The 24,246-nt window shown below is 33.7% G+C and overlaps 1 protein-coding gene across 1 annotated transcript; it reads right to left on the reverse strand.

Moving 5' to 3' along the window:
* Positions 1 to 20,087: 20,087 nt before the first annotated feature.
* LOC139841530 (uncharacterized) lies at positions 20,088 to 22,308 on the reverse strand. The gene is made up of 7 exons (XM_071831742.1): positions 22,165 to 22,308; positions 21,984 to 22,079; positions 21,812 to 21,901; positions 20,946 to 21,275; positions 20,617 to 20,853; positions 20,323 to 20,396; positions 20,088 to 20,235 (listed from the first exon to the last, which is right to left on the reverse strand). Exons 1-7 carry the CDS (start codon positions 22,306 to 22,308, stop codon positions 20,088 to 20,090), a joined length of 1,119 nt encoding a protein of 372 aa, XP_071687843.1.
* Between the last annotated feature and the right edge of the window lie 1,938 nt (positions 22,309 to 24,246).

Below are 24,246 nucleotides of genomic sequence, written 5' to 3' on the forward strand. Positions count from 1 at the left end.
TCTATCTTTAGAGTTCGCGTCAATTAGGGTGTTTGTTCCCTAATTCTTAGATTACCAGACTTAATAAAAAGGGGCATATTCGATTTCGATAATTCAACCATATAATGTATTTTTGATTTACTCGTGTCTATTTCGTAAAACAGTTATAAAAGCAGCGCATGTATTCTCAGCCCAAAAATATAAAGGGTAAAAAGGCAAATGAAACTCACCTAATGTATTTTGTAGTAAAAATACATATTACGACATTGAATAATGCAGGGTTGGCCTCGGATTCACGAACCTATATCATTCGTATATATATTAAAATGTATATAATAAATAACACATAGTTTCCTTTATTAATTATATATTAATATATGTGTTTGTAGTTTATATTATTTTATATTAAACTTTATTAAAAAAAAATATATGTACTTATATTATATCTTAAAGCATATGTTATATATGTATATATATTGTATATATTTAGAATGATTAAAATTTATACAGTTAGTTATATTAATACATCCATATATATATATATTTAGTATTATGTTACGAATATTAAATTTATTGTATGTAAGTATTTATATAAGAAATATTAATATATCTTATATTTAGTCATATAGATTATTAATATAATTGTAGCATATGTAGTAAGTAGGTTTTATGTACCAAATATTTATTTGTTAAAATGATAGTTTTGATATTAAATGATTTTCTATAATAGTTCTACTAATAATAGCTTTATTAATAAAAAAAAGTGATGATACTAATGATAATTCATATGTTAATAATGATTCTAATAATACAAAAAAAAAATACTTAAAGATACTAATACTAATATTAATGATAATATTAATGGTTTGTGTTATTGTGATACTAATGATAATCTTAATCGTAATAATAATAATAATAATAATAATAATAATAATAATAATAATAATAATAATAATAATAATAATTTAACAATCTTAGTATTAATGATAATGACAATAGTTATTATACTTAATAATAATACTACTAATGATAATAATATTTGTATTAACAGTAATAATAATAATAAATTGTAACTAATACTTTTATTAGCAATAGTATTGGTAGTAATAACTATAATAATAATAACAGTAAATAATAACAATAACAATAACAATAACAATAATAGTTTATTTAACCAAGAACGGGTTATTATTTTGATATAAGTTTTGAAATCAAGTTTTTTTAAAATAAACCATACGAACAGAGCAGGAACCTGTTCTTGGTTTTATTTTGATTTAATTCAATTTGATTAAAGGCTGTGAAAAGTTTTTGTAGTTGTTATTTGACACTGTAATTCGACTGGTACCTCTTACACTGCAATTGATCTAATTTATGTCAATTATATGTCGACCAGGAGAATCAAATTAAAAATAAAAATACAAAATTAATAATAAAAAAATAAAGAAGGAGAACGACTTGTAACAAGAATTTGGATCCATTCAGTGATTTAAAAATCGTGATTTGTACTAGAGGATAATCATCTATAGGTTGATATTGATGTAAAATAGAATCCAATATCTTTCAAGTATAATACGTATAATAGTTTTTATTAGTAATTATTAATGCAAAAAAAATAATACTGATTATTGATTATTGATATATATATATATATATATATATATATATATATATATATCAATATAATATATATCTATATATATTTATATTTATCAGTATTTATATATATATATATGTATCTATATTTATATATAACAACTAATTAATGAATGAATATAACTATAATACTTTTAATATTACAATTAATATTAACAAAAGATTTATATTAATATAATAGTAATAATAATAATAATAATAATAATATTAATAAGATAATTACTAGTAATTACATAATGATAATAATAATAATATGATGATGTTACTAATAACAATTATAGTTTAAATAAATTTTTATAACAATCAATATTAATAAACTGCTAATCTTAATATTATTAATATTACTAATAATAATACTAATAATACTTATCAATAAAAATGTTATAACAACTCTTGCATATCTAATTTTCATATCTATATGCTATATATAATAATACAGATATTACTATTAATGTTGAAAATAATATCGCAACTATATTTTTTATTTGCAAGTAAGTTTGATATTATATCTTATTAGCTATGTAATATTTAATAAGTATGTAATATGTATATTACATAATATCTTTTATCAATTATTGAATATTTATATACCATTACTTATATATAGGTTTCATAAATATATATATTCATAGCAACTTAATTATCCTGTTCATTAGTTCACATTTTTAATTTCAATTGGTTAAATTGTATTTTATTATTTCAAACTATTATATATACATTTGTTTATATTTATATATATTTATTTGTAACAACTTGTACGTGAATCGTCGGGAATGGTCAAGGGTTAAATGATTCCATCTAATAGTTCAAAAAACTTTGAGACTCTGTCTAACAGACTTTGCTTATCGTGTCAGAAGTATATAAAGATTAAGTTTAAATTTGGTCGGAAATTCCCGGGTCATCACAAAATCGAGGCATACCACCGTATTTAATTTTAGATATCTTAATTTCCTTATTCGTCGAAGAATCAAATCTTTTAGATTTCGAAGATTTTTTTTAAATCCCCTGAATTTCGGAATTCAATCAAGACAACGTCAAAAGTTAAGACGAACTTTATAAATTCAACCATGACTAGTCAAAAGTTATGATGAAACTTGTCTTTCTCTTTTCACTATTGCGTGATAGCTTCACTCGTACATTTCACATGATCGAATCATTTTATCTATATTAATCCATAACGATAAAACTCTATTTATCGACTCATAATCGTCATGAAAACATTTTTATTGTTAGCCATGACCATCCCACTCAAATTTCGGGACGAAATTTCTTTAACGGGTAGGTACTATGATGACCCGGGAATTTCCGACCAAATTTAAACTTAATCTTTATATGATTTCGATACGATAAGCAAAGTCTGTAATGTTGAGTCTCAAAATGTTTAAACTGTTTACATGAATTCAATTACCCTTTGACCATTCCCGACGATTCACGAACAATTGTTTGTAATTAAATATGTATATATAAATGTAAGTATATATGATAATTGAACATAATAAAAATATAATTTAAAACACTAGGATTTAATAAGTAAAAATAGGATATAAATAATTAAGTTGTAATTAAAAATAAATCTATATATATATATATATATATATATATATATATATATATGATTCTATATATAATCATTATTATATGTATATTCTAATATATGTTAAAATATTTAAAACTTAATACTTACGATAATTTATTATGTAATGTATATTATATAGATGTATTACCAAAACAATAATATGTAATATTAAAATATAAGATCTTATTATAGATATAGTTATTATAATAATGTTATAATTACTTTAAATATTAACCTCTATATTAGTGTTATTAATCTTATTATTTCAAATATAGGATATATATAAGATATGAAAATGGAGATATATATATACATACTTTGTTATATTAGTGTTATTACTAATAATATTATTATCTGTAATAATAGTGTTATGATTATTATCATTAATAGTATTTTATTATTATTTTTTTACTAGTATTAGATATCATTATTATTGGTATCATTCCTAATATTATTATTTTGGTATTATTATTATTTTAAATATTATTATTAATTAATTATAAAATAAAAACATTAGGTACATAATAGCTGTAAACGAGTTCCATCAGTATCCTTTAATTTCTTATCTGTTAACATGTGAATATATGTCTGACTCCATATCCATACAAAACAATTAAGATGCTGTTTACTATTAGATCACACGTTTCTAATTAATAAATTATAATATAATTATTATTTTATTATTATTAGTAATTATTATTAATTATTAATAATATTATAATCTTTACATCTTATCTATCTGTATCTATAAATGAATATATCAAATATACATCTAGATCACTTGCAATGAATCTGTCTTTGTTTTGATTCTTTGACACCTAAACAACCCCCAAAAGAAATCACCATCACCTTTCACCTTTCAAATTACCATCGTGAACTACTACTGTTGTTGCTTCATGTCTGATCAAGATACTTTTGCATGTTCTCGTTTTTGAACGAGAACCATCACCATAATCATCATCTACTCTCGAACCAGTTTTCTTTATACTTGTTTATGCTTGATTAACCACCACACCCGGTGTGATTATCATCATTAAACCCACTTGTTAAATTATTGATGTATTGTTTGTTGGAGTTTTCCTGTCACCATCGAACAAAACACATCACCACCGAAACTTGGAGCTTCCACCACCTCAACATTTAATCACCCCCATCATCACAATAAACTGAACACCACCTCGCCACCCTTGCTACAACCACACCCTCTTCATCGTGAAATCACCATCAACACACCACCACTCGCCACTCAACAACCACCACCTCTCTCTCTCTCTCTTTTCCTCTCTCTCCTATTTTTGTTGAAACCATCACCTCTATCTAACACCATCAAAGCTGCATAAGTTTTCTGTTTTCATTTTTTTTTAAACCATCAACGATCACTAGTCACTGCTGCTATCTTCTTTCCTTTCTGTTTCAGCTAATATTATTTGTCAAACCACCCTCGACACCCACATCAACTACTGCTCGATATTTTTCAGTTTTAATCACCACTCACCACGTTCTTGAGTGATCCCCACAACCACAACCATCACTGTAAAACTCGCTGTATACTGTTACTAAATTTTTTTTGTTGCAAACGTTAGTCAACCCAAGAGTTTATTATGCGTTTTATTTATGTGGGCAATAACTAATAAAGCAAAACCCACTTGTTGATTTATGATTAAAGTTTAAAGATGTTGGAGCTGGATGATAATGATATGTCTGGATACTTGTTTGCTTTTAATAGAACCAATTATTGTATAGTGGACTGCATCGAATTAGAACCCAGGGAAAAATCCCGAACGAGTTGCAGATTTTAAAAGGTTGGGCTTCTGTATGTAACAGACTGGACTTGTTATTTTGATTGAGCTGTAAACGTTTTCTGTTGGACCGCTAGACTGAGATCATATATAGTTGGGCTTTTGATGAGCCAAGAATCACTCGAGATAAACCATTTGGCCTAGTACCTGCCGTTTCTGTTTTGTATATTTTTTTCTTTCTTTTCGAAAGAACCTCAAGAACCGAAGTTTCATCTTGCTGTTGAGACGAGTTCATTTTTTTTTGAACGAGAAGTATGGTAAAGAGGGTGGTACGTATGAGAATGATGATGATTAGATGATGATGGTTATGATATTAGATGATGAGATGAGTATTAACGTGTATGATTATGATTATAAATTCCTGATTTAGCTAATGATTATGATGATGTTCATAAAATATAATAAACGATGATAAATTGGTTAAAGATGAAGATGATGATTATGATAGATAGATGATGATGGTTGTTGCTCCTGATCAATCCCGTTTAGAAAATGGAGAAGAAGGAGAAACATAATTACTAGTTTAATATATTTAAGTTGGGTAGTAAATTAGGAAACGGGAGACGGATGAGTGGTTGGGGTTTTGTCAGGTTATCAAGAGGTCTTAGGTTCGAACCTGGCTCGGGACAATTCTTTTTAGAGAAGCTTTTAAAGGGTATACTCTTTTATTTTTATTTCTATTATTAGTATTAGTATTATTATTGTCATTATTATAATTATTAGGTATTAGTAAGTATTATTATTATTATTAATATATGTATTAACATATAACATTTATATTTATTTTTACTATCATGATTATTAGTATTACAAGTATTTTCATCTTTAACAATATTATTATTTCTAATATTATTAATAAGATTATCATTAGGATTATTATTATTACTATCATTCTTATCATTATCGGTATTATTACAGATAGATATTTCTTTAAAAATACAATACAATAATATTAATACTATATCTCACTATATTTTTATTATTAAAAAGATATTAATTAAGCTATGTATATATATAAGATATCAATTATTATATAAATATATATTTTTATTATTATATATAAACTTTAATATAAATTCTTATTATTAATGAGAAATATTAGTATATGTAAAACATATAAATTAAATATATTAAGTTTACCTAAATAACATAATATAAAAAGTATAGTATTAATAATAATATATAAACTTGCTTTGATTATCATTACATGTATTAATATACATAAATGATATAGGTTCGTGAATCCAAGACCAACCCTGCATTGTTCAATATAGTCATATGTATTTTTACTACAAAATACATTTGGTGAGTTTCATTTGCTCCCTTTTACTCTTTATATTTTTGGGACTGAGAATACATGCGCTGTTTTTACAACTGCTTTATTAAATGCTTTTGAAATATATTTTGAACTGCGAATACGTGAAATGCTTTTATAAATGTTTGACGAGATAGACACAAGCAAAACATTCCTCGAATGAAATATTATGCAGACAGAAGTTCTGCGAATTATTTTTGAATTATGTGGACATGATAATTGCCACCATTGAATTATGTGGATATGATAATTGCCACCATTGAATTATGTGGACATGATAATTGCCACCAATTGATATGAATGTTATGTATCGAGAGAATGATTTTATACACAGGTTATGTGTATGTTGTTTTTGTGCAAGAGATATGTGTACGGTTATTAAGATTTAAGAAAGATGATTTCGTACACGAGAAAGGTGTACTGTATTTAAAAGATATCGCATGTACATTACAGGTGGGTATAGGATTCGGGCCCATTTGTACCATGTAGCATTTAAATCTTGTGTTCTATCAAAATGATGAATTTTATTGTTTTATGATAAACCTATGAACTCACCAACCTTTTGGTTGACACTTGAAAGCATGTTTATTCTCAGGTATGAAAGAAATCTTTCGCTGTGCATTTGCTCATTGTAAAGATATTATTTGGAGTTGATCATCGCAATGGAACCAGATGTTGGTGACTTCGTCCAGATGGATTAGGACGGGGTATGACATGATCCGGCAACACTAACACTAGAGCTTGACACAACTTCTCTTTTAACAATTGAAAAGCAATTTCTTGCTCATTTTCCCAATTAAATCTCGCGTTCTTTCTCGTCAATTTCGTCAAAAGAGAAGCAATCTTAGAAAAATCTTGGATAAACCGACGATAATAACCGGCCAATTCGAGAAAGATTCGGATTTTCGTGGGCGTAGTCGGTCGTTCCCAACTCTTCACCGTCTCTATCTTCCCCGGATCTACTTGAATTCCGTCTTTGTTCAAAATATGACCAAGGAATTGAACTTCCCTTAGCCAAAATTCACATTTGGAGAGCTTAGCATACAACTTCTCCTTCCGCAATGTTTTCAACACACTACGCAAAATAATGTTCATGTTCCTTCATACTCTTCGAATAGACAAGTATGTCATCAATGAACACTATTACCGACTTGTCCAACATAGGTTGGCACACTCGGTTCATAAGATCCATGAATGCCGCCGGTGCATTCGTAAGACCAAAAGGCATAACTACAAACTCATAATGCCCGTAACGCGTTCGAAATGCCGTTTTCTCAATATCTTCCTCACGGACCCGCATTTGATGATAGCCGGACCGTAGGTCAATCTTATAGAAATACGTTGCACCTTGGAGTTGGTCAAATAAATTGTCAATCTGAGGCAATGGATAACGATTCTTGATCGTAACTTTGTTCAACTCCCGATAATCGATGCACATCCGCATACTACCATCCTTCTTCTTCACGAATAAAACCTGAGCGCCCCATGGCGAAGCATTCGGTCAGATAAAACCCTTCTCAAGCAGCTCTTGGGTTTGATTTAACAACTCTTGCATTTCGGTCGGCGCTAAACGATAAGGAGTTTTAGCAATTGGAGTAGCACCCGGAATCAACTCAATGCGAAATTTAACTTATCTCTCCGCCGGAACACCCAGCAACTCATCCGAAAAAACGTCTTCGAACTCATTAACCACCGAAATTTCGTGAATGGATGGTGGCTCCTCACGAGTATCAACTACATGAGCAAGAAAAGCCATACCACCAATAGTGCATAGTGGCACAAGCCTTCTCCGTCTTTTGCCATGAACAATTAACTCTCCCCCACTGGGGGTCTTCACAAGGATAGACTTTTCATGGCATGCGATATCGGCTCTATAACGATCGAGCCAATCCATGCCAACGACAATATCAAATTCACCCAACGTCATCGGGATAAGATCAATTTTAAACATTTTGGAACCGAACATAATATCACAATCTTTACAAACATCAACCCCTAGCACCGTCTTACCATCCGCTATTTCAACTTCTACCGGATGACTTAACTTTGCTAGTCTTTATCAAGTTTAGACACAAATCGTGAAGACACAAACGATAAATTAGCACCGCTATCAAATAGTATCCTTGCCGGATTAGAGTTAACCATGAAAGTACCTGAGACGATTTTGTTGGATTGCTTGGCCTCGTCATGGGTCATCAAATAATTACGTCCCTGAGCCGTACTCGCCGCCTTCTCCATCTTCTTAACATGATCGGTGTTCAAATCAGGACACTCCGACCTTCGGTGCCCTTCTTTACCACAATTGTAACAAGTGAGTTTGCTCGGCACCTTGGTACAATCACGGGCTAAGTGCCCCCTTTGATTACAATTAAAACACGTGGGGTCCATAACTCAAAGAACAACCTTTCTTTACGCTATTAACACTTTCGGACCCTTTCTTAAACTTTTTGTTTGAAAAGTTCGAATGACTTGAACCTTCAAACTTTCTCTTAGAAAAAGAGAAATCACTTCTTTTTGGAACCTCCGGCTCGAAACCCCGAGCCAATTCAAATAATTCGTCAAAAGACTTAGCCATTCCCCGGCTAATCTTACCCTTCAACTCATCATTCATGGTACGATAGAAATCTTGCATCAACTTGCGATCATCACCAACATACTCCGAACAAAAACAAGTCTTTGCCAAGAAGGTAGACTTGAGAGTAACCAAGTCCATTGAACCCTGTCGCAAATTGTGCAACTCGTCCAGGATTTTATCAAGGTCGGAAGGAGTTCGGTATTCTTTGAAAAATTCCTTTTTAAACTCCTCCCAAGTCAAGCTCATGCATTGCCCTTCCCCATATAGTTGGATTTTATCATCCCACCACATCTTCGCCTCTTCAAGCAACATACTAGAACCGTACCTCGCTTTCTTCTCGGGAGGACACTCCGCGATACGGAAAGCCCCCTCAATGTCGGAGATCCAACATGTACTTTTCACCGGGTTCGTTACTCCATTAAACATAGGAGGTTGGGCATCCTTGAAATTTTTGTAATGGAAGTCCCGCCTTCCATGTCCACCGTTACCCTCACCACCTTCACCACGAGGATAAATATTTCTGGCGTCAAGTGCCTCTTGGATAGTGGCCTTCATTCGTTCATTAATTAAATCGGTTACTTGCCCATCCACCGAATCTTGGAAGACCCTTCGGACATCCTCAAGAAAGTCCGCTTTTTGCTTTTTAAAGATGGCCTCAACTTTGGTCGTGAATTCGAGGTCCTCGCTCGTACCTCCGTCTTTATTTTCGGGTCCGTTTCTTGTCTTCATACTATAAAACGGAAATAGGTTAAACAATGAAACAAAAGGACAAGACACCACATTCATATACACCTCACCACCCCATCTTGCTCAACAATCGTCATACATTCGCTTGTTTGACATGATTTAAACCCGTAACAACGGTAGCTAATCATTGTTACGCGAGCACGTCGCATTAACTTGCTAGTACAACGTATATCTCGCTTGATGATTACAAAACACAACACAAAATAATTAGCGCATAGTTAGATCACCTAAGCCTAGGCTCTAACCAATCCTGATCCGACACGTCTCCTACAAGTCCCGCATAAAGCGCATACAAAATAAAGTCTAAGTCTAGGCCTCAATCTCAAGTCGCATAAATCCCTTAGACCATGCTCTGATACCACTTGAAACAACCCAACCCGTATTTACCACGAGTAAATTTTTTTTAAATAAATAAACCATTAGCGCCCCAAAATAACGGTTACATATAACCCATTCAAACAATGTCACAAGTTTAATGTTTACAAAGGTGCGAAGGCCATTAATCAAAAGTAATACAAGTTCGACCTTAAAATGATAGTTTTAAACCAAACGACACACGAGCATGGGTTGGGGCTAAACTACCCAAAACAATAGGCCGACTTCCAAAAGCTTCACCTAGCAACCAACATGGGAACTCTAATGCCCAACAACCCCTTTCCTTTTCTCCGAGTTTGTACCTAAAAAGTAAACAACGAGAGGGGTAAGCAAAGCTTAGTGAGTGCAATAGTTATACACATACATATATATCCTACTTACTTGCAACCACTTACACAATATCGTATGCAAACTTGTAACTCAAATAGCATGTCATCATACTCGTAATACTAACAAGTTGTACAATATCACAAAACCGCATTAGCATATACTCACCACAATATAAATATGATATGCTAAACAATCAACAAACCCCCATATGGTTAACCATAAACGCTATGGTGCTACTGGCTCATGGTTCACACCATACGCATTTGAGTCATACTCTTTTATAGTGCTATCAGCTCGTGGTTCACACTTTGTTTTATAGTCCTACCGGCTCGATGGTTCACACTTGATGCTACCGGCTCGATGGTTCACATCATGATTTTATAGTGCTACCGGCTCGTGGTTCACACTTTGTTTTATAGTGCTACCGGCTCGATGGTTCACACTTTGATACTCGTCACAAACATGTTATGGAACTACCGGCTCGATGGTTCATACCATAACATTCACAAATAAATACGCCATATACACATACGTATAATTACTCCAGTCACCTTATCGCCTTTGGTGAGCTAGGAAATCAAGCTCGCAACCTCCAATGTAATGCACCTATCACATTATGCATTTAATTAACATACAACTCTAGTGGACTAACCACCAACACTTTTCCCCTTAGGCATTTAATGTCCTAAAAACATTAAATGACTCACATCCACCCAAACCGCCTATTAATGGCCATGAATCGTCATAAATCTCTAAAAGCTAGTGATTAGAGTCTACTAACACCAACTAACACAATTTATGGGTACTTCATACCCATCTCACCCAACTAGGTCAACCATTACCCATTTGACCCATTTTAACATTTAGTCTTACAAGTTTTGGTCAAAATTAACCCATTAATAATCTTTCATCATTTTACAATTATATTAGTGACTAACAACACAATCAACACTTACAATTCCCAATATTCATGACCAAACCCTAGATTAACACCATTAGGGTTTCCGGGCATCAAATTAACCCAAATTCACCCATTAAGTCCCCAAATGGGTCTTACAAGTTTCAATTGACTAAACCCTAGCCATAAATTAACTAAAACTCAAAACATGGAGTTAAGACTTACCAACACTATTAGGTCGTACCTAAGAACGAGGAGAACAAATTTACTTCTTGCTCCAAAGATTGAATCGCAAGTCTTCACCTTCGAATATCACTTTAAATCTAAATGGGTTTTATATTTGAGAGAGAAATAGAGAAAGAAAATGGAAAAGAAATGAATAACAATGGATAATGGCTGAGATTTAGAGTCCCAATCAGATCCATACATGAAAAGACGAAACTACCCTTGATTCACTCTTTTTAAAAGCTAAAATCAGAACCAGTTCACCCAGTGGGTCGCGGCGCGACCCCATATGTCGCGGCGCGGCAATGCACATAAAATTCAAGCTGCTTGTTTCCCCTACTGACTTTGATTTGTGTTGTTTGTCGTGGCGCGCCCAAGAGCCTCGCGGCGCGGCAATGGCCAGTAACTGACCCAAATCAACAACTTAGCCTAACAATTGATTTATACGACTAGTACACCTCGTTCCCGCTATACATATTCGCCTCAACTTCGTCTATAAGCCTCACATGACTTAACACCGTCAAAACTCATGCATATACTTATACATGCACGCATTCTCAAATATATGTATATATATATTCATAAACACATTTACACACCGACTAACACTTTAATTCATTTCATCACATAAACTACAAACTAAGCGTACTAACGATTAAATATGTACCTTTAGACATGTACGGGAAAACGGGATGTTACATACGAAGGTTGTTGAATAGGTGCACTGTTAACATTTAAACCATACATATTCTGATTGCTCGTAGCAAAGGCAGTTTGAAACGGTACATGAGCTGATTTCGGAGGTGTGTAACCATTTGGACAATACATTTTGGTGTCTTGAACTTGTTTAGACATCTTGACTTTGTTTAGCAATTCTAATTTTTCTTCCTAAAGTCTTGCAATAAAAGAGTTCACTGTAGCAGTAGCAAGTTCTCCACTAGTTTTCATAGTTAACACAAAACCATTCCATTCTAACGGTAATGCTCCAGCTAGACATGTCACTTTATCTTTCTCGTCAATGATTACAGCATGCTTGTGTATTGCAGCTAGCAAGTGACGATATCTTTCAACCAATTCTATAATAGATTCTCCGACTTGATAATGAAAATGATTAAACTCAGCTTTCAACTATAAACCTTTTCTCATTCTGTAAGATGTATTTCCTTCATTGAAAGTATGAAGTGCTTCCCATATCTTAAACGAATTATCATGACACAGAAATTGATGGAAAATCGGACCATCAAGAGCACTTGTCAAATTACAGTACATCTTCTTCTCCAAGTTATACTCTTCACGTTCTTCCGAAGGCATATTGTGTAACGTGTACAACTCATTTGTAACTAGTGAACGTGGCCATTGAAATTCGGTTTCAATGTACTTCCAAAGCATCATTTCCTGATCATCAGACCAAATCTTAAATCTCGACTTCCATGTAGGATAGTTATCTATATTCATTAATCTTGGACATTTCGTACCACTTCCTGATTCACTCTTAGCAAGGAGTAATTGTTGAGTCATATTCGTAATACTCTAAACTAACGGTGCAGCTAACGCATAATCGTTTGAATTAAACATCTTGACAATCTTACCAAAATTAGGTAAACCATGAGGTTCAATATCTCAGGCGTACGCGTCACAACCTCAAATGTACGTGTCACTACCTCAAGCGTACGTGTCACAACTAAATTGTACGTATGACCTAACCAACCAAAAGAAACAATCACTAAACTTTAAATGTGCGAGTAAGTATCAACCGTATGGTTACTCGTATGTGTCACAGTCAACCGTATGATCACTCATGTGATCAGACTGTAGTCACTTAACCTAACTAAGGTTATGCTAAACCGTGCGGATGAGTTCACGAGTGAGGTCACTGCGCGAGTGAGGAAGTCTGAAATGACCCACTCGTGTCAGTTGCTGTTTAACCTAAATCACTCCAAAGCCCTAGAAAATGATGTTAAACCTCAATTTCTTCGTCCACAAGCTGGATTAGCACTAAATTAACATAAACACACTCTCTAAACATAATTACACACGTAAAAATGATTCCTTTATTATCAAAATCACTCTAAACTCAAAAACCCAAATAATAAACTCTTTAATCACCAAAAATCAATAGGATGATGTTGAAATTACAACCAAAGGTCTGATACCAATGTTGAAACATGACTAGAAACTTCGATATCAATAGATTCAACTCACACAATGGCGGAATTAGTGAATCAAACCCTCTAATGAATGAGAAAAAGCTTTTTGGGATTAATTAAGTCAAACCACAACAATGGATGTGTGATTAGATTAACACCTAGAGCTATTATTCACCTCTTGAGTGATTTGGGTTGAGAGAGAATTGGACAGGGTTACCATATCTGAGTGATGTGTGTGTAATGAGAAGCTTAACCTAAAATGAAGAACATAAACATTTATATACCTCTGCTGTTGAATTAACCGTGCGAGTCAGTCCTCACTCGTACGAGTGGGCTGTCTCAGTCGTACGGTTGATCACTCACTCGTGTATGTGTACACAGATTAGGTTTGTGACTCAGCTCAGCACACTCATGCATATGAGCTTGTCTGCCGTACGAGTGAGGCTTCACTCGTACGTCTGACTGAGTCTAATAAAGTCAAACTTCCTTATCGTGTTCTTGTAGTACCTGTAACAACATATAGACACAGATAGGATAATAACGAGCGATCATGGTAACCTACAAACTGAAGTACTAATCACAAATGTGCCATAGATTTCTAGGGACTTATAGAAATGCACCAACATCTTAGACCAATTTTCTTGTCTTCTTCATGATCTAAAGACCCTTAAGTGGATTCATCAGAAGTTGCATTCGCAGTTGAGCTACACTTCTTATTCTTTTCAACATAATCCTCATAACTAGGTGGAATATAGTCTTATGGTCGACCATCAACAACATTTGCGTTAACAAATTTGTTTTGAAAAGGTGGAGATACGGTCTTATATCCAATACTCTTGCCCTTGGTGTCATTTAATTCCACCATTAATGCATTCCATTATGACGCACTTGCCCAACATTTTATTTTAATTGACATCGCTTCTAAACCAGCTTTTACACATTCATTTTCTTTCTTTAGTTCATTAATTATGTAAACACGTTCAATTAAAGCTTGATTTATGTCAAAGTTATAACATTTAAGATCGTGAATTTGTTTTTTATAAACTTTGATCTGTTCTTTCAACTCGTTTTCAACTTTAGTGGTCACAAGGTTTGCTTGATATTTATCTCGCATTTCCTCATAAGACTTGGTTAAATTATCTATCGTTGTTTTAAATTTAGCACATTTAACGTATTCAATGGGTGTATCACAAGATGAATCAGAAGATACCTATTGAGCGCTATTTGATGAAGAAGTCTCAGCCATAAATGCAAAGTAGTTTGCCTTCTTCCCATCATCGTACTCATCTTCTGATTCTGAAGAGTCTGTAAGAAACTTTGATGTATTAACATCTTTACCTAAATGAATCTGTTCAAGTCTATCCCAAATATCTTTATCTCTTGTCAAACCAGAAACTTTTTCAAAATCACTTCCTGATAAGCACATCTTTAGTAAGTCTACTGCTTGCTTGTTCAATGCTTCAAAATCAGTTTGATCCACTCCAGTATGATCATCTTTATCTTCAATCTCTGAATCTGACTTCTTGTCTGATTCGTCATCTTCTGAATTTACACTCTCAAGATCTGAACCTTCACCCATAAGAACTAACATTTCCAAATCTACGGCAATCATTCTACCCCATTCGTCTAGTTCATAGTCAGCATCAACCAGTGTTTCTTCACTTTGTTCAACTTCTAGACTGTCTTCAAGCACAGAGGTATTACCATATCTATTCTTCCAACTGTTGAAGTAGTAGTCCTCTGATGATGTTGGTGAAACACTTCATGATTCAGGTGTACGAGGAACTAAATCACGTGCTTTCTTGAATTTATCTTTAACCTGTTTCTGAACTTTCTCTTTCCGAATAGTTCGTGACAATTCTTCAGCTCTTTCAGCACGAGCATTCAGCTTCTAAATCAAACTTTGATTAGTGACGCAGTCTTCTTCTACTTCGGTGATCTTTGCCATGTTAGCTTTAGGTTGTTCATCATCTACATTCAATTTGATAGACCAATCATCATCGTCTCCATGAATTACAACCAAAGCTTTGTTAGGATTCTCAGCTGTTTCGATTACCCTGCTTCTTTTGTTTTGTACACTGTCTTGAAAAATGACCTAATTCTCCACAGTTGTAACAAGTAACAGTATTCATATCAAATCTCAATTTTGTATCTTTGGTCAGACAAATCGGTTTTCCAGTTCGCTCTTCGTAATCTCTAGCTCTTCTTACAAGATTTGCCATACCCCACATTATATCCATTTTCTCTGCTTCATTCTTATCAAGTTGATGATAATCTTCAGTTGTTAGATGAATGTTACCCACATGACCATCAAGATAACTATCATAAGAATTAACAAGACTTGACAGTAGAGCTATATCTTCAATAATCTTTTTTTCAGGTTTCCTCATGTTTTCAATCTTAAGTGCAGATAGAACATCTGATGCAGTCGGTGTAGATGACTCTGTAGTATTAGAAGTAGGCTGTGATTGAGTGTTGAGTGAACATGGTGAAACTTGTGGTGGATACGAAGGTTGTTGAATAGGTGCACTGCTAACATTCAAACCATACATATTCTAATTGTTCGTAGCAAAAGCAGTTTGAAATGGTGCATGAGCTAATTTAGGAGGTGTATAACCATTTGGACAATACATTTTGGTGTCTTCAACTTGTTTAGACCTCTTAACTTTGTTTAACAATTCTAATTCTTCTTCCTGAAGTCTTGCAATAAACGAGTTCACTGTAGCAGTAGCAAGTTCTCCACTGGTTTTCATAGTTAATACAAGACCATTCCATTCCAACGGTAATGATCCAGCTAGACATGTCACTTTATCTTTCTCGTTAATGGTTACATCAGCTTGTGTATTTCAGCTAGCAAATGATGATATCTTTCGACCAATTCTGTAATAGATTCTCCAACTTTCCAGTGAAAACGATCAAACTCAGCTTTCAACTCTAAACTTTTTCTAGTTCTGTAAGATGTATTTCCTTCATTGAAAGTACGAAGTGCTTCCCATATCTTGAATGAATTATCAAGACACAGAAATTGATGGAAAATCGGACCATCAAGAGCACTTGCCAAGTTACAGTACATCTTCTACTCCAACTTATACTCTTCACATTCTTCAGAAGGCATATTATGTAAAGTATACAACTCATTCGTAACTGGTGAACGTGGCCATTGAAATTCGGTTTCAATGTACTTCCAAAGCTTCGTGTCCTGACCATCAGACCAAAACTTAAATCTTGACTTCTATGTAGAGTAGTTGTCCACATTCATCAATCTTTGACATTTCGTACTACTCTCGGATTCACTCTCAGCAAGGAGTAATCATTGAGTCATATTCGTGATACTCTGAACTAACAGTGCAGCTAACACATAGTCGTTCGAATTAAACATCTTGACAATCTTACCAAACATGTAAACCGTGCGGTTCAGTTATCTCAGTCGTACGTGTCACTACCTCAAATGTACGTGTCACCAACTCAGTCGTACGTGTCACAAATTAATCGTACGTATGACCTTAACAACCAAAAGAATCTAACACAAACCTCAAACGTGCGAGTAAGGATCAACCGTATGATCATTCGTACGTGTAAACAGTCAACCGTATGATCACTCATGTGATCAGGCTGTAGTTAATTAACCTAACTAAGGTTATGCTAAACTATGCGGATGAGTTCACGAGTGAGGCTTAGACGCGCGAGTGAGGATTTTTCAGATGACCCACTCGTGTGACTAGCTGTTCAACCTAAATCACTCAAAAACCCTAGAAAATGATGTTAATCACAATTTCTTCGTCCACAAGCTGGATTAGCACTAAACTAACATAAACACACTCTCTAATTACAATTACACACGTAAAGATGATTCATTTTTGATCTAAATCACTCTAAAACTCAAAAAACCCAAAATAATAAACTCTTTAATCACCAAAAATCACTAGGATGATGTTGAAATCTCAACCACTGCTCTGATACCAATGATGAAACATGACTACGAACTTCAATATCAATAGATTTAACTCACAAAAAGGAAAAATTAGTGAATCAAACCCTCTAGTGAATATGAAAATGCTTTTTGAGATTAATTTAGTCAAACCACAACAATGATTGTGTGATTAGATTAACACCTAGAGCTATTATTCACCTTTTGCAAGGATTTGGGATGAGAGAGAATCGGACAGGTTACGAGATCTGAGTAAATGTGTGTAAATAAGAGGCTTAACCTAAAATGAAGAACATAAGCACAATATATACCCCTGCTCGTGAGTCAACCGCACGAGTCATGTCTCACTCGTACGAGTGGACAAACTCAACCTTACGGGTAATCACTCACTCGTGTATGTGTAAACAGATTAGGTTTGTGACTCAGCTCAGCACACTCGTGCGTATGAGCTTGTCAGCCGTACGTGTAAGGCTTCACTCGTACGCGTGACTGAGTCTAAGATAGTCAAACTTCCATATCGTGTTCCTTCAGTACCTGTAACTGCATATAAACACAGATAGGATAACAACGAGCGATCATGGTAGCCCACAAACTGAAGTACTAATCATAAATGTACGATTGATATCTAGGGACTTACATAAAATGCACTAACAAACTTAAATCAAAGTGAACGCACAAATAACACAATTGTGTAATCAATGTTTTACAAACTTAGCTAACGCAAGTATGTACTAGTGTTGGCTTTCTTCATATTCTTAATCTCTTTTGGCAAGAGTGTGTTGGAAAATATATGAACATGTGCTCTCATAATATTCATATAACACAATAATTTGCAAACTTAGTTATCATCAATACATAATGTTTTGATGTTAACATTCTTCACATTCTCACCCTCTTTTGGTGACAATGCATTTGCACTTTAGATTATTGGTGATTTTCATAATGTTCACATGGATTCATGTTTTTCAAATTTGAGTTTCATCAATACACAATTGTAAACTTAATTTTCATCAACATTGATGTTTTAATGTTACCAATTTCTACATTATTACTCTTCATTCGTGACAATGTGTTTGAATCATGTGAACAATGAACTTATGAAAACCTAAACTAGTTGTATGATGAACACTAGAATTCAAAGTCTTAAATTAACGCAGTGCTAATCATGATTTCAAATGTTTTTGAGGTTTTTATGAACACACTTAATTATTGGCATCAATTTGAGTAGGAATTTCGAATTAGGGTTTCTTCAAGCAATGTTTGAAGAATTCATCATACTAACACAATTGAACAAGAAGAATTCATAGATTAATCTTACCGAGATTGAAGATTAAGGATGAGAAGGAGCTAATTCGTTGGTGTGCGGTTGAAGATCTTGAGTCGTGGAGGTAAGGGAAATATATACAATATTGAATAAAATACAGAATGAGGCTAGAACAAGGTTAAAAAGGTCGTCAGTACCCGTGCGGTCTATCTGCGATCGACCGTAGGTTCGGACGTGGATAATTCTTGCGATTTATCCTGCAGTCCACCGTAGGTTAACCGTCCAGCAAGGAATAGTAGATTTCTTGTCTGTTTCTTCACGTTGAGCGCGTTTTGGCAATTTTGTCGTTTATATAGAATACTTGAGGACAAGTTTTCTTTGGTTTACATTGTATGATAACATCCAACTGATGTTTCATCATCAATGACACGTATGTAGGCATGTATGTATATTTATATATAATTACACATATATTATACAAATAAGGCACATTGTCCTACAACTAGCATACAATCTATTCAAGTAAGCATTTAGTCTTAAGTTAAGCATAATATTATTGAGACACTACAAGAAAAATGTTATCTTAGGACCCCCAAAAGGGTTGTAAAAAGCCTATTCTTAGGACCTTTGGCCTCTTAGGACCCTTAAACCATCGGACGTATAGGTGGGCATCGTATTAAACAAAAAGGGTCCTAACGTTTATAGGAACGGTTTCATGAGTCCTATTAACAATATAAAAAGTGTCCTTATAGAAGACCATCTTAGGACCCTTTATAATATAATCTGACGCATAAATTTGTGTTGTTAGAACATATTAGGACTCTAAAAAAGTGTACAAATATACTTTAGTACCACAAAAAAGGTCCTAATATAAGTAGATGTTAATTAAGTACCACAAAAAGGGTCCTAATATAATTTAGTATCTCAAAAAATGGTCCTAATATAATTTAGTACCACAAAATAGGGTTCTAATATAATTTAGTACCCCAAAAAAGGGTCCTAATAAAACTAGATGTTAATTAAGTACCACAGAAAAGGGTCCTAATTTAATTTAGTACCACAAAAAAGGGTCATAAGTTAACTATATGTTAATTAAGTACCACAAAAAAGAGTCCTAATATAAGTAGATGTTAATTTTGTACCACAAAAAGGGTCCTGAGATATGTATATGTTAGTACCAAAAAAGGGTGCTAACAAGTAATAGGAGTTCTGAATATCCGGTTCGGATATTCGGGTCGATTTTGGGTTTTGGTCAGGATATGGTAATTGGGCCTTTCTAGCCCAGTTCAAATAAGATAATTGGGCCTTTTGTGCCCGGTAATGCTATTTGGGGCTTACCGGCCTGATTCAGCCATTTTGGGCCTTTCGGGCCTGCTTCAGCTATTTGGTCCTTTTGGTCCTGGTTCATATTCGATTTTCTTTTGCTGCATCAATTTATTATTCATTACAATTACAATAAATTTAAAATTAAAAAACAAATATTAATATTGTTGCAATTCAAAAAATATTACAGATTATAATATTGTTTCAACACCACAAATGCAAGAACATTTCTAGGTAACATCAACATATTACAGATCATTGTCTTAAACAAACAAACTCATAAAACAATTAATATTCATTTCAAACATTATAATCAAACCAGCAAGCATTACAAAACACACAAACTCTTCAATCCGCCACCAATCTATCTTGATCAGTCATCAAAATCTGCCACCTACAATTAAATCATCCACGTATAAGCATAAAGGTGCACGTTATAAAACTGAATTCATAATTTTAGTACAAAATTAACAAAGATATACCTCGATCAAAGCAGTAGGCCAAGCAGTAGATGTACCAATGACATCATGAAAGTATCTCATATGCTCATATGGCCTAAACAAAACTTCATTTCTTTCGATGGCCACTTGAAGCTCTACCTCACACCAACCAGCTCCAAGTTCTGTCTGCAAAACAACCGTAGTTGGATACATGCTTACCAACTTTCCTCTTGCTACCTTGTTGTTTTTAATACTTTTCACATACACTTCATCTCTCACCTAAAATTTAGTTTCAAAAAAAAAAAAAAATTCATTTATGAAGGCTAAAAGGGTAGAAAAATAGTAAGGTAAGCTATTAAATTGAAACATACCTTTAAACATTTAACAACGGGACCATTATCCCGATGACCCGAACCTTCATTCTCAACACCAGAACCATTATTCTTCTGAGCCAACTGGGCTTTTAACCTTGAATTTTCATTCTCAAGTTCTGCCTTATCAGACTTGAGTTGAGCATTCTCCTTACGAACTGCTGATCGACCAGGTACTACGCCCCACAAATATTTAGCGCGAACACCAAGTCCATACGTTTGGGGAGAACTAGAATGATTGCGCCCCATTACCTGGGAAAAAATATCGTCTGGTCCAGGTGTATCAGTTTCACCGTCCACAAGTTTGTCCGTAAGTTCTTTCATTTGTTTCTGCATAAAAAAAATTAATATTTAAACAGGCATATAAATATATGTCATGCAACATATTTCGGTATGACAGAAATGATTCTACTCTGGTATTCGATATATACAATGCCCAATCAAAGTATAGCCCAATCGCACCCAGATATTCGATATATATCCAATGCTTAACGTATTAATGCTAGACTAGTATTTTGGGATTTCGACATTAATAGATAATGAAAAGCAATTGGTGACTATCAATTGAAGACTCTATTAATATTCACCTCAAATAAAATGGCTAGAAGATTATCAACTGGTTTTTGGTAATTAACATATAAATATACAACTAATTAACTTAAAAGATAAAATAACCCAACTGAAGCGCGAGAACATATCACAAAGGTAAAAGTCACTAAAAGTCTACTTCAAATGCAATAAAAACCTCATAGGTGGTTTATGGTGATTAACATATAAATATACATCTACTGATATCATGTGTAGGATATATTTGATCCACTTTTGTTTCTTTCATACATCATAATAGTGTTTGTAAAATTACTTACGAGTACAGTTGCAGCTTCACCATCTGCACTTCCATTTGTAAAACATTTCTTAAACATATCGACCCGAGTAGGTTCTCTTCCGAAACTCATCTGCAATGAGTAAAAACGAGGTAACTATTAACAATGTATATTCAAAAGCTATACTATATTAATAATTTCCCCATGATATTACCTTCAGTTCTTCACGGATTCTTACAAAACTTTTTTTTCCGGACACTTGCGTCAACTTCTTGTTAGCACTATTGGCTTTATTTTTGTCGGTCATCGCCTAAAAAAGAAAATATATTAAATATTCTAATATTAAAATAATATAATATAAAAAAAGTTACACCAAGTGTAATATTATTTCATACTTTCACCCTTTCTCTACTCCAATATTCAAGAAGTTTTCCCCAATATCTTTTGGTGAGTTCTTCAGGTGGTGAATTCAATTGAACCTCCATTGATAAGGATGGATCAAAGTAGGCTTCCTTTATTCTTGCCCTCCAATTTTTCATTTTTCGACCATATGACTAGAGTATCCAAGAATCAGCAGTTTGTGGAATATCAAACTTTGTCTACAAATTATAAAAAGAGAAAACATAGCACATGAGAAGTAAAAAAGGCTTATTATCACACAGATTTTAAAATACGTACCCTTATGAAGTTGAGCAACTTATCTTTTTTTGTGTGTTTTAACTTGATTCCACGGTCTATAAACTGGACAATATTGGTAGCTCCGCGTTAAGTTCCCAAGAAAATGGCTGAGTTTACTACTGGTTTTGCAAATCGGATGTCCATGTTCATTAACAGAAATTGGAATTCGAACAGAAGCCTTATGTTTCAGATTTTTCGCATAAGTGTCGGTCCTCGAACTCTATCACCTTTATCTACAAAATATGAGCACTTGATTTACAATTGTTATACTACTAAACAATCAACAATATAAATCAAATAAACAAAACAAATTAGAAAAAAAAAAAAATTAACCTGATTCATCTACTAGTTGGCTGGTTTGCTGATCAACATTCATCACAGGTTGAGTACCCGCATTTACTTCTTTACTCGCATAATAAAAAGGATACTGAAAGTTAGAATACATTCTTTAACATAATAAAAAGAATCAAGCAATACATTACAAATAAACCTTCTAGTTGTTGGGTGGTTGATATCGGGCAAAAAGTCACGTTTCTACCCATTAATTAAGCCCTAAAACAATAAAGATTAAAATTTTCGGCAAAATTATTGTTTTTTCATTTGATTTTGTAGATTAAGTAATTACAAAGGTGATGCAAAAAGAATCGAATAAAACGGAGCTAAAACGAAGATTCTAGAGCGAAAACGGTGAAAGACAAGAAATCAAGTTACGATCCAGTGAATCAAGGTTGACCAGCATCAAATCCGGCCTGCCATACGACCTGCCTGTATGGGTACGGCCTGCCAAATATGCCCCACCAAGTGCCTTCACCATGCAGTCTGCCAGCAATACGGCCTGCCAAATACGCCCCACCATACGGCCTGCCATGCGGCCTGCCAGGCGTATTCTGGCAAATTCCAAGTCTATTTAAAGGGCCTTCTCCATTCATTCCAAGACACACTCAACTTAAAATTCAATTTACATTTTCAATTTTTAGTTAGTAGTTAGCTTAGAGTTTATTTTCTGGAGGATATCCCGGCGAGTCCCTGCGATCCCGGGCAGATTAGTTCGGCTTTTTCAGGTTTTTATCCGAAATGCTTGTCTTTTGTATTAAACATGTATTCTTATCTTTTATGTTTAATAATGTGTTCTGATATTACCATGATAGCTTAATTTATCTGTATGTTGCCATGATAGAAGTTTGGGTTAGCGTAATTATGTTAATATAGTACGGTTACTGTTATAATGCTAAACTAGGAAGTCTGATATATTTGTATGCTAGCATCTTAAAGATTGACCAACTTAGGTTGTGATCAGGACTTGTCCTCCTATATGAAATTAGCTACTTCATAGGATTAAGACCCCTGGTTATACTGTATCTGAAGATTCTATGAACTCGGTATGGCCGGAGTTCCCGAGAGGCATCTGATGCACTTTTAGGACACGGAACCTAGGAATTGATACATGAATGACCTAGTATGCCTATTGACTGTTCTGAAGAAACCTCTTAGGAGCTGTTAAGATCTAGTTAGTACCTTTTCTGTATGTCCCAAGCCTATTGCATGTTCTTGTCTGATTGTTGCCCTAGGTCTTAGTCATATCAACTGTTCAGGTACTCATTAGGTTTCTATATGCTTTACTATCAGTATATTAACTGTGATGCTGTATAATGTTTGACTTGTTGTGATCTCACTAGTATGATGAAATGGTTGTTAGTTTTCATTTAAGGTTTTGCCAACTTAAATTGATGGACTCCTTCCGTTTGTGATCAGTGCTCAATCAACACGGCACATTGTTATTCAGTTATCTAAACTGATAA

This window comes from Rutidosis leptorrhynchoides, chromosome 4, assembly GCF_046630445.1.
Source record: "Rutidosis leptorrhynchoides isolate AG116_Rl617_1_P2 chromosome 4, CSIRO_AGI_Rlap_v1, whole genome shotgun sequence".
NCBI classification, from domain to species: Eukaryota; Viridiplantae; Streptophyta; class Magnoliopsida; order Asterales; family Asteraceae; genus Rutidosis; species Rutidosis leptorrhynchoides.

What these genes read in the sequence shown, in the direction of transcription:
- LOC139841530 (XM_071831742.1), bottom strand. Translation starts at nt 22,308, where the DNA reads ATGAAAAATTGGAGGGCAAGAATAAAGGAAGCCTACTTTGATCCATCC. An exon ending in GTGAAGCTGCAACTGTACTC is followed by an intron (nt 21,276 to 21,811) that starts GTAAGTAATTTT and finishes TTTTTTATGCAG; the next exon opens with AAACAAATGAAAGAACTTAC. An exon ending in GGCCTACTGCTTTGATCGAG is followed by an intron (nt 20,397 to 20,616) that starts GTATATCTTTGT and finishes TGTTTGTTTAAG; the next exon opens with ACAATGATCTGTAATATGTT.